The sequence below is a fragment of the Eleutherodactylus coqui genome, chromosome 7, assembly GCF_035609145.1.
Source record: "Eleutherodactylus coqui strain aEleCoq1 chromosome 7, aEleCoq1.hap1, whole genome shotgun sequence".
NCBI classification, from domain to species: domain Eukaryota; kingdom Metazoa; phylum Chordata; class Amphibia; order Anura; family Eleutherodactylidae; genus Eleutherodactylus; species Eleutherodactylus coqui.
In genome coordinates, this window is record NC_089843.1 from 59,846,968 (window position 1) to 59,863,925 (window position 16,958).

The 16,958-nt window shown below is 48.0% G+C and overlaps 1 protein-coding gene across 4 annotated transcripts in view; it reads right to left on the bottom strand.

Moving 5' to 3' along the window:
* The window catches only part of SLAIN2 (SLAIN motif family member 2), a 54,211-nt gene extending 37,701 nt beyond the window's left edge, over positions 1–16,510 (bottom strand). For all 4 annotated transcript variants that reach the window (XM_066573107.1, XM_066573106.1, XM_066573104.1 and 1 more), the window contains exon 1: positions 16,029–16,510. In XM_066573107.1, the coding sequence (XP_066429204.1) occupies positions 16,029–16,411 (383 nt within the window). In that variant the 5' untranslated portion in view covers positions 16,412–16,510. The remainder of the gene's footprint in view (positions 1–16,028) is intronic.
* Between the last annotated feature and the right edge of the window lie 448 nt (positions 16,511–16,958).

Genomic DNA, 16,958 nt, shown 5'->3' on the forward strand with positions numbered 1-16,958 from the left:
TCCCATCATTAAGGACGTTTTCCAGGCGAAAAGTACTGATGATCTGTCTCCCATAAAAAGGCCAAAATTTAGGATAGTGGCATTAGGCTGATCTTTAGACATCTGTCTAACTTTATACCACCTTATTGGTTGGCTTATGATGCCTTTACACTGGATTACTGTCGGGTGCGCAAGTGCCCAAAAGCCGTCCCAATGACTGTGGCTCCTGTGCTTTCACACAGGAGCGACAGTCATTCAGAGAATGGAGGCAGACTGCGCCAGAGATCTCTTCCAGCCGCCCGCCTCCATTAACTGTGAACAGGCAGTCGTTCGGAGAACTGCCTGTTTAAATAGGCTGAGAGTTGCTTAGTTTTAGGTGAACTAAAAACCAAGAGCCTCCGGTGGCCACGTGTGCCCAGACTGACTGCTCAACACCACCGTTGCCAGCGATTATTGGGGTATATAATTTGTACCAAGATTTTGTGACAAACTGTCACATTTAAGCCAGGCCTGTTTACAGATTACCACTAAACCATGCCCCCATAACACATAATGGATTCTTTTTGATGCATTTGCTTCATAAACGAGCCTAAAATGTGATATATTATTCACAAACTTCTGTAGCATTGCACAAGGTCTATATATACTCATGGTTCGTCTCCCCATATTACACTACTGTACGATAACTTCAGGAAAGCACCCCAGCAATGGCTTTTGTCTAGTGTAGCATTTTACAGAATGATGCAGACACTCCTGTCTTCACCCATTTTAGTAGTTGTGCCAGAAATGGGTGGTCTACCAACTTCATTCCTTCTTCCCCACCAATATGGTTCCCCTAATGCAACCTACATTTCCCAATAAGCCTCTGAGGGGTCAGAGTCCCGTGACACTGCACTTGCTCTGCTCGGAGTCCCATGTAAGGGCAGAAAGTGATAGATCAGCGACAGCACTGCTGTCCTATAATTCACTGCGAGCCCCTCCAGTCTCTGCGAGAAGCGCCACAGCGAGCCTGCCCGGGCTGCCGCTTCACCCTGCCCGCCCGCGCCTGGGCTGCCGCTTCACCCTGCCCGCCCGGGCTGCCGCTTCACCCTGCCCGCCCGCCCGGGCTGCCGCTTCACCCTGCCCGCCCGGGCTGCCGCTTCACCCTGCCCGCCCGGGCTGCCGCTTCACCCTGCCCGCCCGCCCGGGCTGCCGCTTCACCCTGCCCGCCCGCCCGGGCTGCCGCTTCACCCTGCCCGCCCGCCCGGGCTGCCGCTTCACCCTGCCCGCCCGCCCGGGCTGCCGCTTCACCCTGCCCGCCCGCCTGTGATAGGTTTCTCCTTGTCCATTCTTACAAGCAAGAGGCAGGGAGAGCAGTGTGAAGCTGTATCTCATGGGAATATAGGGAAGATGCAATATCTTCTGTAGCGCTATATACATGGTGGGGGAAAACACAAATGGGTCATTTGCGAAAGAACCCGCTTTGTATATATACACGACTGGTCCGGGACCCTGTCCTGCCCTCATCTGAGCACTAATTCTTTAGACTCTATAGAGTCAGATTAGAGCACACAGACAAGGCAAGAAGAACCCGTAGCAGATAATAAAGAGCTGCTCAGGAGTGAGGGAGAGATGGTTATTTATGGGGAGCTGAGACAACTGATCCGATTATTAAAAAAAAATAATCAAAAACGGAATTTTCATCACCAATATACACAGGAACATGGAGGGTGGAGCCTGGCAGGCAGGGGAGGGGCCAGAGCTACAGGTGGGATTATACTGTAGCTCCCAGGATGTCCGCCCCAAATGGGAGACCGCCAGTCTACACAGGAGAGTAAGCTCAAGACTGCCGGTCGGACCGGGGTTACATGTGCCCATTATTAACGAGTTCCTAATGCATGAATACAACCAGGCTGGGATGAAACTAATTAAACACTATAACATTACTGTTGCGTCAGGGCCCTTTTACACGGCACAACAGTCGGTGCTCAAGTGCCTGACAGTCATCCCAGCGATAATCGCTGCTACTACATAGGAGTGATAGGGTGAACGCACATGGGTGGAAATTCTGCAGCGGGATTTCCCGCAGAATTTCCACCTGTGCCCGCTGCCATAGAATTGTATTAGATGATGCAATCCTATGCAGACGCCACGATTTGACCGCATGAAAACACGTACAGAAAACAAGTCGCGGCATGTCCTATTTCTGTGCGAGCCTCGCAGGAACAAATAGACTTTTCTTAGACCCCAAAATCGCGTTAATTCGTGTAATTATTCATTTATCATCCTGTAAAAGAGCACTTCGTTTGTCCAAAAACCAATAAGCAAATTTGCCCGAGTGCCTCTTTAAAACAATGCAAAAACTAAAATAAAGCCAGCCCTCTAAAACGTAACAAAACATGTTACCATATAAAGTAAAGGAGGAAATGGATACAAATTTTTGTCGAATTATACAAAAATGCAGAGCTTTCGGCTTGGCGGAGTGACGGAGTGTCTCGGCTGTGGGGGTCCGGGTACAGATGTAACGAGCGGCTCAGACGATGTAATGTTGGAGCGCCTAACGTGACCTCTCCAAGCAGCGGCAGCGCTGTCTGCTCTCATCTTCCTCAGTGTCTGGAATCATGTGAAATCAGTGCCTGAAGCTCCGGCTATGAAACTCCACAGAACACGTTAGGAACAGCCCCGGCTGACCCGTCCTCCTCCTCCGCCGTCCCGTATACTCTGGATTATACTCGCACTCTGCCACATAATCCAAGGAGCACAGCGGCTGATCTAGCAGCACTGATACACCTATATGAAGGATGTGATGTGCAGGGCTATACACCTCCCTGGAGCCAGGTAGCCACAAATGTCCAAACTTTTTGGACGGTCCACTATTTAGGTCCCTGGAGATCTTACTGCCAAACACAAAAAAGAAATTCTTGTGCATGTTCTAAAGCAGTCACTGTCTTTTCCACAACTTGTGGGTACGCGTGTATGTGGAGGATGGGAGGTGTCCTTTCTTGCTGCCCATAGAAGCCTATGGAGAAGAGGGAGCAGTAATGGGAGTTCCAGCCCTTTTTTAGTAAGCCGGATCATTTGGCTGAGCTCACCATAAGGAACCATCTCTTTTAGCTCCTCAATGGCTCTTCATTTAACACTACAGGCTGTCCCGCCCCGCTCATTTCTGCTCTCTACTCCACTGCTCGGCCTTTCTATACACTCTGCAGAATCAAACAAGCATCCCCTTCTCTTCCAGTGGAGCTGTGCTTTCAAGTCAAAGGGGAATGGAATTGCCTGTCCGCTGTTCAGCCCTCTTCTCTACAGATTAGAGTGCATAGACTAGGGCCGAACAGCATGAGAATCCTGTTGCTCAAACCCCACATAAGCACGTTAAAAAAAAGCAGTTTCTGTCTCCCATCATTGAGAAAAAGGAGCTGGCTTATTCGTGAACGACTTATCACTAGGCAGGGGAGAGAGACCGAGACTCAGAGATTCTGCTGAAGCTAGTAAGTGTTTCACTGTCTCACAGCTACTGATATGCCATCCACACTGCTCAGTACTGCTGAATAATGTCATCCATGATGCTGTTACTTATTAGCATGTGCAACAAAAAGAGAAGAGATCCCACTCTCCTATATGTGCAGTGTATGGGAAACAGAACAGTCTACACCCACCAGCATACAGCAAACTAAGAGTACAAGTCATGTAATGGCCAGATATAACATTAATCCTCATGTAGACACGCAACAGCAAATATTGAAAACTCATCTGAAAGTGTGGGTATGCTTTAAACAAAATTGCCTAACGTAAATCATGTATACAAGTGTAAAACGGACTACAATGCATTTTATGAAAACTTGTAAAAAAAATAGATATTAAATAAAATAAAATAAAAGAAATTCACTTTAGACTTCAAATGTGATTTAACAAGTCGGCATATAGAGATCCCACAATGGGTAATACTGGGATAGGGTTTCATCTGCATACGTGGTGATGTGAATTCTTTACTCATGGAATCATAGCTCATCAGCAGAATATAGGACACAGTAACTAGAAACCAGCGAAAAGGGAAAAGAAGCAAAAAGCACAATACTAAAGGAAGCAAGAACATAGCCCATAGATGCAATTGGGACTGGAAAGGAATAGATCCCTACTGACTCCATCATTGATGCTTTTCCTTGCCCTGCCGGGTTCTGTTACTTATTGATACAATGAACAGCCTGGTCTGCAGAACTACTACAGTGTTTCCCCAAAAATAAGACAGTGTCTTATATTAATTTTTGTTCAAAAAGGTTTACCTTTTTTACATGCATAGCTTCCTGGACACTATTTGAATTGACTTTTTTTAATTAACTGTTAGCAGGGCTTAATTTTGGAGTAGGGCTTATATTTCAAGCATCCTCAAAAAGCCTGAAAAATCATTTTGCATCCTCAAAAATTCAGGAAAATCATGCTATATCTTACTTTCAGGGTATGTCTTATTTTCAGAGAAACCAGGTAGTAAAAAATATTAAAACCTCACAGAAACCTGATGGATCTCTCAAGTGAATGGGATCAGTGAGGATTCCTTGGGATCTATTTGCCAATGGATCTATCACGGCTTAGAATGGGAGCTATGAGGCTAGTGTGAACAGAGCAGGAGGTGGTCCATCATCCTGTGAAAGCAAGTCATCACTTGTTACAGAAGGCATCGTCTCCGATTCCAACTACTAAAACCAATCAGTGTTGATCACTAGATTAAAAATTAGAATGAAACTCATTAAAGGAAATGGGTCATCAAAAAAAGGAACCCACTGTGTAAACCAAACTTTTCTGATAAACACTTAAGAATGTTTGGCGATTTGTTGGAAGTTTCCAATTTCACGATCTAGATTTACATTGTTTAAAAAACAAACAAAAACAAACCTGAAGTCCTGCAGTTCTCTCACTGAGCCCATAATAGTCTGAAAACTTCCAGTTCTCTAGAGAAAACCTCTCAGTCTTCTCATTACAACCACAAGCAGGAACACTGTTAAGGTCCTTTTACATGGCTCGATCTGGGCCATCTAATGAATGCTAATTAACAAAAACGGCGCTCGTTTACCTGGCCTTGATATGGAGATTCAGAATGTAGGGGAAGATTGATAGTACATATGATTATTCAACCCCATACATTTTCATCATTGCTGGCAGATCACCACCTCTTCACGCAGGGAGATGAGTTGTCGGTTTTCCTTTTTCAGCTACACAATAGAAGCAATTCATTATTTGGGGGCTGAATGGGTGCAGCTTCACTTAGCCTGATGGTTCATGAATACTCCTTCAAATATTCTTCCCCGATCTTCAGACCATTGTCTATCCATTAGATGGGTGATAAATGTCTGATCGGTGGGGGTCTCACTGCTGAGATGTCCACAGATCCCGGGAACAGGGGTGCCATTTCCCCTGTACTCACTGCCCCCCCCCTGCAGTGAGCCGAGGACTGAATTGGACAGTTGGCCGCACATGCACGGTGCTGTTCCATTTCTTTTCAATGGGGCTGTTGGAGATAGCCAAGTACAAGCAGCCATTTTCATCAGCCCCATGGAAAAGGAATGAAGCAGAGGCTGTGTATGCCAACGAATCACTACATTTAATGGGACGTCATTATGGGTAGGCGAAGCAACCCCACAGTGAAGAGGGGGACACTGGACCACTGCTCTTGGGATCCTTTAAGGTCCTTTTAGATGGCCTGAAGTTTGGGCAAGAATGTTTCTAGGAAAGTTCATTTACTTATCCATCATTAACTATAGATTGTGGAATTAGATACGTGATAAAAGTTAAAGTGAACACACACACCATTTACAACAGGTGACAGTCACAGCTCACCTCCTCCCCGCACAGGTCGCAGAGCATGCTCAAATATTCTCCTATAGAAGTCAATGGTCCACCTCCAGACTACAGGTTACTATGGTGCATGTGGCTACCGTAAAGCAAGCACCTGAATGCTGCCAACTGCATCTCAGCCAAGATGGCCACTCAGTCATATACAGACAATATTTAAACCTTGTATTTCTAAAGACGATGCCTTCCCCTTTAAGACATTACACAGCGCCGCTGTAAGTGTTGCACTGTAACAAAGCCAACCTCTTAACAATATTCTAATCCTTTTATAAAAAGCCAAAAGTAAATTATGCAAAACAAGGGATTCAAAAGTCTGCCAGAATTGTTCATTCAGAGGCGTAACATGCGGGTGTGAATGAGCCAGCAGTGTTAGTACATAGGGCATGCACGCCGCTTCATGCCCGAGCCGTCTGCAGACGTCTATATATGGAGAAGCCTGCCGCTGTGCCGGCCAAGATAGTTCCTGCTGACGACGGAGGCTCACAGTATATTCCCGGCGCTCGCTATGTATTATGTCACTCCGGCTGCAGACAACAGATCTTTGTCGCGGCGCTGCATGCAGAGGTGGAAGAGAAAGTTACTCTATGTCCTCAAAGTTCAGTGCCTGCATGCACTGACCCGACCGCGAAGGTTAACCCCTTAAGGACCAGGCTGTTTTGTATCTATTTTTTTTCTTTCGCTACCAAAATTATTTTTGCTCCATTTCTTTCCTGTGACATGGGATTATATTTTAAATCTCTTTTTACTGACTTTTTTTTTGTATTATTGGGGGTAAAAAAATTTAACATTCCCATATCTATGCTGAAGTAAAAGTAATTTGGGTTCCTCAATTTTGTATTGATACACATTTGTATCGTTTGAGATAATAGGGTGCATATAGCTGCGGTTTTGGTTGGCAATTGGTTTTCTTTTTTTTTTTTTTTTTTTAATGTATATATATTTTTTTTATTTTATTCTGAAATTTTTGGGGCCATTTGTTTTTCTTTGTTACAGTCTATATCCCCCCATGACATCATACAAGTCATCTGGGGGTCTTTTTTTTTTTTTGCACGCTTAATAGCTGGCGTAGCACTTTTGCTTTCTCTCTTCGGTACATAGCACTCATTGAGCGTTGTGTAGCCTGTAAACAAAAAGGCAGAAGCAGTTAAAAAACCAAGTTCTCTCCTTCTCCAGGTCCTCAGCTGTGTCTGACAGCCGAGGACCCATCCTGCTCCTACTTGCCTGCAGGAGCAGAGGCTTTAATCCCACGCCATATTTCTGCTATGGGCTGGGATTAAAGTCCACGACCAAGCGCCGTATATTTGCTGTGCATCATCTTTAAGGGTTTAAAAACGGGAAAGGAAAGAAAGTCTGCGGCGCCCCTCTGCTGTGCTACCCTGCGGCGCCCCTCTGCTGTGCTACCCTGCGGCGCCCCTCTGCTGTGCTACCCTGCGGCGCCCCTCTGCTGTGCTACCCTGCGGCGCCCCTCTGCTGTGCTACCCTGCGGCGCCCCTCTGCTGTGCTACCCTGCGGCGCCCCTCTGCTGTGCTACCCTGCGGCGCCCCTCTGCTGTGCTACCCTGCGGCGCCCCTCTGATCGCCACTCATAGAACACAATCATCGTGGTAAAGGAAACTGAACTGGACAAATCTCACATAAGTGAATTTAGTTTACGAGTTCCAATGGAACTAAAAAAGTAGACAAAATAGCCTACATCTATGCAGCGCCACCCGGTGTGCGGTTCTTGCATCGCCTATAAAGTCATTATACAAGGAGAACCGGTACCTCACCACCCCCACATCTATAAGCCTCTCACCTAGCCAGCAACCTACTGTACACTGATGAGGGGCAAAAACCCCAAACTGTGTCTGTGCGTGGTTAGCTTTTCCTTTGGGAGAAGACTCTGGTTCTGGCTTCTATCCTCAGTCATGTTTCAAGGCCTGTTGGAAGTTGGCTTTCCTATAAGTGAACGCCCAACCTTCTAAGAGGTGTCACTGCAATGGTATTATACCATCTTCCATTTACATAGCATGGCCTTTAAAGGAGTAGATCAATGTTTTTACTACTGATTACCAATCTTTAGGATAGGTCAACAACTGATCGGCAGGGGTCCACCGCTCAGGATCCTCTGTCAGCGTAGCAGAGCCAGACATGGTCATCGGTAGTCAAGGCCAAAAGTGTAATCAACTGCTTTACCCCCATTAACAATCAGTGGGAGCAATGTCTGCTATTATACCTCCAGCTCTGACCACAATGAGGAACCAGAAGAAGTGTAATCGAAGGCATCATTCCCATTGTTTTCGATGGTAGTGAAGCTGTCTATTACACTTCCAGGCCTGACCACAGATGTGGACATCCGGGCCCCTTGCACTGATATTGGCCGGAGGATCAGCAGACCCAGTGGTCAAATATTGATGAGCTGTCCTCGGGATGGGTCTTCAGTGGTAAAAGTCCTAGAATACCCCTTTAAGTCTCCTTATGCCCATTTAGTGCTGTCCAAAAGGAGAAACAATCTTCATTGACCTTCGGAAAAATAACCAACCTGCATGGTGGCCACAGTATGAAGATAAACGTAATAGCCTTTCAGCCGCTGCCACCCCTTCTGTGTCCCATTTTAAGACCACTGTTAACCCTATAATGTCCTGTGGTGAAAGGGAAAGTGACCAGATCCAGTCACAAGGACACATTCGTACTGCTGAGGTCTAGGTAGGTCTACAATGAAAAGCCTTTACATTAGCTCATAATTAACAGATCAAACATGCTGATGTTCTGCTGATGCAGAATGACTCAACCACCTAATGTAATCTCATCCGGTACTCTACTAATGGACTGCAAGCATCACTTACAACATCTCAAGACTGCTTAGGACTACCACAACTAGACCACCACCACCAAGGGGCTACATGCTATGCAGAACAACTAGTGGAGGGGTCAAATATTGTGACCCATTCACATGAGCTTTCCGTTTTTGGAGAAAATTTCTTTTTAAAGGTTTCCGGGTTATCGCCATTGATTTCAATGTCTTTACAAAAAAACAAAAAACAAAAGCCTTTTCTTCCTTCTGTTGTGTTTCCTAAGGCTGCCTGTCCACGGGCGATTCTTCACTACGATAATCCGGCCGCGGGAAATGCAGCGACCGCTTTCCATAGTCTACTATGGAAAGCGCAGCCCTGCTGTCCATTAGCGGTGAATGATAGCGATTCTCCGCTCATGGGTTTTAAATCACAGCATGCCGTGATTCTCCGCAGTGAGCCTATCTGCTCAGACAGGCTCAGCTCAGAGAACAGTCAGCTCTCCCCTGCTCCCCCTCCCGCGGCGGGATATGGCTACGCCTGTGGACAGGAGACCTTACAGAAGCGATAGCGCCGCAGACCGCGCCATTTGTTTCATAAACAAAACAAAAGTGAAATGGAAGCAAAAACTAAAGCATTCCAGGTTTTTGAAAACTGATTGAAAGCAATGGAGAAAAATAAGGAAACCATTTAATTCTGTTTTTTTCTGCTCCAAAGCCAGAATAGACGGAAAGTCCTAATGCCGGTATGAACAAAGCCAAACTCCTACCAAGACAGGACGCGAGAAATAAAAGGGCTTTTTACACAAGCATCACTCAAAAGCATCAATGGATGATATAGCAAGTTGGCTGACGCTTGTTTAAAGGGATTGCCCACTTTTTACTGCATTTCTTTAGTTATAGAATAGGAAATCCCTGCCATTTGTCTTTGCCTCCCCCCCCCCCCCCCATCCCAAACAATAAAACGCAATCTAAGGCTGGGTTCACACAGGGCAGAATCCTGATGGAAATTATCCGGATCAAGTTTTGTTATTTTTATTGAATGCCCCCCTATAATACAAAAACGTAAACATTTTAGATGGTACCAAAAAAAAAAAAAAAAAAAAAGACAAAAAAAAACCAAAAAAAAACACACAAGCCCTCATACACGCTATACTGATGATAAAAATCGCTTAGTCCTCAAGGCACAAAATAGGCTGGTCACTAAGGGTTAAAGGCTGTAGCAGAATTTCCAGTAATTCCCTCTCCACAGGGTATAAGTTGCCGTTTGGTGGAGGTTTCCCCATGCCCCACTGTCGGGGTCACTTCGTTCACTGCTGGTCACACATACGTAGTCAGCGCTCCATTCATTTCAATGGGTCTGACGGAAATACTCGAGTGGTTGCGCCTTGGGTATCTCGGCAGTCCCATAAAAGTGAAAGGGGCTCTGCTGGTGCACACGCACAACCAGTGCTTCATTCAGTCTCCTCCTCATTACCGGGGGTGCAACAACCCCGCAATAAGGAGGATGGAGGACACAAGACCCCCGTTCATGAGATTGGCAGGGGTCCGCCACCGATTAGCAAGTTATCCCTTAACCACAGAATAGGAGAGAACAACCCTTTTAGCATCGGCCACATCCAAGTAAGGAAATCTACATAAATGTAATAAAATATTTCCATAGAAGTTAATGTCCTCCAACCTCTCCTCGCAATAAGATGAACTGAAGGACGACTTCTCCCTCTGATGCCGCCTTCTAATCTGGGAGATGGAAGCAAACAAGATTAGTACTTTTCTGATCTCATCAAGCTTGTGGATTTACCAGCTTCCTGCCATCATTAGCTATAAAAAGGTAGACCGCTCTGAAGTCATCCAATGTATTCTCCGCTATATAGAAGCTGAGTAAGGGCCCTTTACACGGCCGGTGAATCACTCCGATTGCTGCATCCAGCGGGAATCTGAATATTGCTCAGTGTAAAGGCACGCCCCGGCTGAATGACAAATAAGAACTTGTTTGCCGTTCAATTTCTGCATGTAGAAAACTGAGTAAACAGGCAGTAAGTCATCTATGAACAACTGCCTGTTTACTGTAAACAGAGGTGAGCCGGAACGATGCCGCTCCACTCCGCCTCCAGTCACAAGCGATGATCGTTCTTGTGTGAAAGCACCGTAACGATCACCGAAAGCGCATCTGCACCCCACAGGTCGCCCCGTGTAGAAGGGCTCAAAAGAATTCCTAGAAAGAACCAAACTTTATAAAGATCTGTTGACTTGACAATAGAGATGAGCGAGCGTACTCGGATAAGCACTACTCGCTCGAGTAATTTGCTTTATCCGAGTATCGCTGTGCTCGTCCCTGAAGATTCGGGTGCCGGCACGGAGCGGGGAGCTGCAGGGGAGAGCGGGGAGGAACGGAGGTAAGATCTTTCTCTCCCTCTCTCCCGCCCGCTCTCCCCTGCTCCCCACTGCTCCCTCTCACCTGTCAGCCGCAGCAGCACCCGAATCTTCAGGGACGAGCACAGCGATACTCGGATAAAGCAAATTACTGGAGCGAGTAGTGCTTTTCCGAGTACGCTCGCTCATCTCTACTTGACAACTACAACGCAGCAATGGCTTTGTGACGTGACCAGGACTGCGGCAAACAATTTGCAAAAAGGGACAACCTCTTTGAGGCCGAGACTACACTGTGAAAGCCAAAATACTTGTGGCCAAATCAAGGTTGAGCGGCATCTTTCTCTACTCCTCATGACTGAACAGCGCCGGCGACCTTGCAACTACTGCAGAATTTACAGTTGTGTCAGCAGCAAACACTCGACACTGCAAATAGGGAGCAGTGATAGAATAACGTCACCTGAAATCAGCGGCTGGAGATCAAAACTACTAGCCAAGAACCACGCTTGGTCCTACTGGGAGAACGTTGTAAGACCCCGATGTCGCTGATACATCTGTACAGTCGTGTGACACGAGGAATCCAAGCGTTACTATTTATGGGCCACGTGGGAAGCTAGTTACCAAGAGCTGACCAAGTTTTGGCTTTCGGACAACTGACTTGTAAACCGCAGCTTGGTCACCCACAGCCCCCCATTGACTCCCATCACTAGAGTCCACCAGATAGGCAGCTCTGTAGGACCAGCTGAACTTTGCTGAAGATTTCATTTTGAGTCAAAATATTCGTCAAAACCAAATGGACAGCGACACTTATAAACGTATCGATAGCCAAATGAGCGGTAGATGCCGTTGTTCCACTGCGGGACACGCGACTCATCGTTTTACACTCATTTATTGAGCCGTAAGACATAGCATACAGTATGAGGAAATAGCTTTGTATACATCGTAAATTCTTCAAATAATGGAGATGCGCCGGTACATTGCGTGCCGCAGACATAAGAACGGCGCACTGGTGCATTTGACTTCAGTTTCGGTAAGGGCCAACAATCGGCAAACACATACCTAAACAGATCTAGATACAGCTCTATTCAGAGCTGTGTCCTTCGCGCCACGCCGTCTCCCCCACAGCTTGGAACATTCCTACGCACATTTTCATTCTTCTAGACCATGTTCTCATACGGCCAGGTGGCGTTAATATTTTGCCACTTTGTTGGGAAGGGGGGGGGGGGGACAGAAACAATTCCTTAGTAAGAAATACCCAATCATGAAAATGCATTTTTGGGGGAGGCAATTGAAAAATAGCAATTCTGACATTTTTTTTACATTTTTCTCCATTCACTGTGTGGGATATCAGCCATAATACACATTGGAAGAAAAAAAATCCCCCCCCCCCCCCAGAAGGAGGTGTTGGAAAAGAATGAAACGTCCTCTGTGTGATTGTAACAATGTTATGAGTGATTACAGCAGCAGAGCAAAACGAGGATTTATAGTGGAGAACTGACCCTTTTGTAGGGAGGCTCTAGTACCCTGTTGTACCGCCTCTAGCTTGGATACAAGATGTGATACGGGTGGGCATGGAGGCTCTAGTACCCTGTTGTACCACCTCTAGCTTGGATACAAGATGTGATACGGGTGGGCATGGAGGCTCTAGTACCCTGTTGTACCGCCTCTAGCTTGGATACAAGATGTGATACAAGCAGGCATGGTGGCTCTAGTACCCTGTTGTACCGCCTCTAGCTTGGATACAAGATGTGATACAAGCAGGCATGGTGGCTCTAGTACCCCGTTGTACCGCCTCTAGCTTGGATACAAGATGTGATACAAGCAGGCATGGTGGCTCTAGTACCCTGTTGTACCGCCTCTAGCTTGGATACAAGATGTGATACGGGCAGGCACAGATCTCTCACCCCCGCTCGGTGCTCAGAACAGTAAGCAGTTATTCGAAAAGACTGATGCTCTCTTGAGCATCAGCCTTAAACGAGCGTGCTCGCTCATCTCTAATAAAAACTTAATTTTTTTCCCTAACACACGCAGCACGACTCCCAAGTTTGACAAGAGTCCGCCCCCCCACCCCCCGTTGCTTATTGATGCAATGAACAGCTTGGTCTGCAGAACTACTAGTAAAAAATATCAAAAGCCCCCAACAAAGGCCCCCTGCACATGGGTGGGATTTCCCGCCCGTGCCCGCTGCCATAGGTTTGCATTACAAAACGCAATCCTATGCAGACGTCCGTGATTTGTCCGCGTGAAGATAACATGCGGAAAACAAATTGCGGCGTGTCCCACTGCAAGACCCGCACAGAAATTTCACTCCCGGCGGCCCGACTCTGCCCATGTGCCGAAACATCACAGAGCCGGAGTTGTGGAAGAAGGCGAGAGCCACACTGGTCCCCGCAGGGGGTGCGGGCCGGGTCCCGCTGCGAGATTTCTCACAGGGGATCCAAACCCACCATCTGCAGGCGGCCAAAATACCTACTGCCTTTACCTCTGCAGACCTGCCTATGACCCGAGGGACTGATGTCCGACCTATCAGAGGAGATAAGCTTGTGCCAAGGTTGTGCCAAGTGAACAAAAAGTGGCGCCCTGTCCGCGTATCACAATTACAGTCAACATTATTTAACCAACCATTAGGGATGCCAAAACTTCAACATTTTGGAAAAAAAAAAACAAACAAGATCAACTTAAAGGAGATGTCCCGCGCCGAAACGGGTTTTTTTTTTTTTAAACCCCCCCCCCGTTCGGCGCGAGACAACCCCGATGCAGGGGTTAAAAAAACCACCCGCACAGCGCTTACCTGAATCCCGGCGGTCCGGCGTCTTCATACTCACCTGCTGAAGATGGCCGCCGGGATCCTCTATCTTCGTGGACCGCAGCTCTTCTGTGCGGTCCACTGCCGATTCCAGCCTCCTGATTGGCTGGAATCGGCACGTGACGGGGCGGAGCTACACGGAGCTACACGGAGCCCCATAGAGAACAGCAGAAGACCCGGACTGCGCAAGCGCGGCTAATTTGGCCATCGGAGGCCAAAAATTAGTCGGCACCATGGAGACCAGGACGCTAGCAACGGAGCAGGTAAGTAAAAAACTTTTTATAACTTCTGTATGGCTCATAATTAATGCACAATGTATATTACAAAGTGCATTATTATGGCCATACAGAAGTGTATAACCCCACTTGCTGCCTCGGGACATCTCCTTTAAGAGACCTCAAGGTCCAGCAAGGCTTGGTCTGAGAGGCAGTCCAAGGAGACTCGAGGGCCGTCAGTCACCTGGCTTGTACTACATAGACATTCCTTTGCAGGACGTGAGGAAGGTGGTCGCACCATGTAAACCCGAGAAGATTCATTAACTGGGGGCCACTGACCATGAGGAATGGGGTGACCTGGCAGCAGCGGGGTCTGATAATATATCATTCATAGCAGGTCATAAGAGCAGACGGCTCCACTAACTACTAAGGATGCTGGTCGTGAAGGGGTAAATAACTGGGACTGCAGGATCAGCTGTGGTCGGTTATGATGAGACCAGACATCACTTCTTATATTAGTTCTGTTGAGTTACTTAAATTGTTCTTGTTTGTTCTGTTTTGCAAACAGCTGAAAGTTTGTACATTCTGCCAACAATCCGGTCTGTAACGGGGTGAATCATTGTGATCGCCGCTGTAGCTGGTCAACAATCCGGTCTGTAACGGGGTGAATCATTGTGATCGCCGCTGTAGCTGGTCAACAAGCCCGTTACTTGGATGACCCCAGTGTAGCCTGCAGCCACCAGCGGATCGGCGGACGCCATGTACCTCTTCATCACAGCCACCTCAGTTCCTGACACACTGTAGGGGAGGACTTGGTTTTCGAGTTTTGCATTGGACAGTTTGTCCGCGAGTCTGATAGAGAAGGCTACCTCTGCAGAAGGGGGGCCGCAGAGTCATGGCCCTTATGAGCACCGGTAGAGAGCCACGCAATGTCCATGGCCGGCCGCACACTCTACTAGATGGGCAGCGGTAGACAACTTACTGTAGACGTTATCAGCCAGACACGCCGATACAACGTTTCATCAACACGGCTGGCCTTAGCCAAGTGCCACCCGTGCAGTCAGACGTGGTGCTGAGCACCAACCTATGGGGAGGGGAGGCACAGGGCATCCTCTATGGTTAGAGGGAAGAAGGTTTCATCACCAACATAGAAGGGGGTTCTTTACTGTAAGAGCAGTGAGGCTGTGGAACGCTCTGCCCAAGGACGTGGTGATGGCAAAATCCATAAAGGAATTAAGAGGGGACTAGATGTCTTTCTAGAGGGCTACGATATTACAGGATATAGACATTAGGTGACCAGGGGGTTGTTGATCCGGGTCTTACATTCAGGTAGGAACTATCAGAGGTTGATCCAGAGATTATTCTGATTGCCATTATGGAGTCGGGAAGGAACTTTTTCCCCAATTGACTTCTGCCTCTTGGGTTGTTTTTTGGCTTCCTCTGGATCAACACCGTTGGGGAGAGGGGGTGGACGCAGTCTGAACTGGATGGACCTTGTCTTCTTTCGGCCTAACATACTATAGGCAGTTCCCCCCTTCCCTCGGGTCCGCCACCCAGCAGGGTCTTGTGGAGCAACATGAGTTCTTCTTCTCCCCTCTGATGTTCCCAAACTAGTCCATCAGCGCTAACACAGCTTACACCTGCTGCCCCTCCAGAATCGGCCCGGCATTTATGGTATGAGGTTGGTTCTGGCACAGTAGAGGCTGCCATCTAAGCCGCGGCGGGCACTGCCCTGGCCCCTACAGTCTGGAGCTCCGTACAGACATCCCTAGGAAACCACAACTAACGGCCAATTTCTGATCCCTGCCGGTAACGTATGGCGGACGGCAGAGTACCAGCTGGCACATAAACCACCAGCTATAACTCCCGCTCACAGACCTGGCACCAATACAAACGGCAGCGGCGTTGGGCGAGTCGGGGCACCGGTCCATTTGGATGCAGTCATCAGTCCCAGCACTTACAGGTAGTCAGATCACATATGCGCCCAGGTTGTCACCCATGAGGGGCCTACAGTGGGAAAGTCCATCATGTGACAGCGCCCCCCCTGCACACAGAATGGTACTTACCAGCTCTCCTCCTCCTGGAAGTCCACCATGTTGTCCAGCTCGTCCGGCCGGAGCGGCACCACTTGGTCCAGCAGCCCGCCGCTCTCTGCCTCCTTCCTCCTCTCCTCGGCCACCGCTTCCATGAACTCTTCCCAGGCGGCCCCGTCTCCTCGCCCACTCGCAGGCACGGGGCTCATGCTGTGGCCGGTGGAGCCTAGCAGCAGCATGGAGGCGGAGAGCTGCGGCCGGGCAGCAGGGGGCAGTGTGGGGGTTCTGGGAGAGTTTGGGGTAAGTGTGGAGCGGGAGCGGAGCTGCTCGTTCTGCTTCTCCAGCTTCTTCACCAACTCCTGCAGCTTCCGCACCTCCAGGTCCGCGTTCATGCTGGAGCTGACGTCCTCCATCATACCGGTCTGGTCCGTCCGGCACTCCGTACAGGCTCAGCCGGAGCTTATCGCTTGCTCACTCCACCAACTGCCACTCCGTGCCAGGTAACCACGCCCCGACGCCGGTGACACCATCCTTACAGACCACGCCTCCCATAGGTCTAATCCACCAATCAGCGCATTGCCCCAAGAAGTTGTTGACATCACCGCGTACTCATAGAACGTGGCAGCGCGTAGCGTCCACACCCTCCGTTTTGATTGGTCCAAAGCTCTGGAAGTTACCAAGTAGCCATGCTTAAAATTGGCAAAAGAATGCTCTGACGTGATTGGGTAACGCGCTGGAACTTTTTGCTGACTTCACGGCACTTGGAATGAAGATGAGAAAACTTCCATAAACGTGACGTCAGAGAAGTTATTACAGAGCGCGCTGGTTATAATAGCGGTAATCATTAGTAATACACAGTGGCCTATGGAATACACTTATAACCCCTAAGGATGTGGCTTTTTAAAAAATTATTTCCGTTTTTTCCTCACTTTCAATAAAATTTAAACTTTTACAGATGTGATG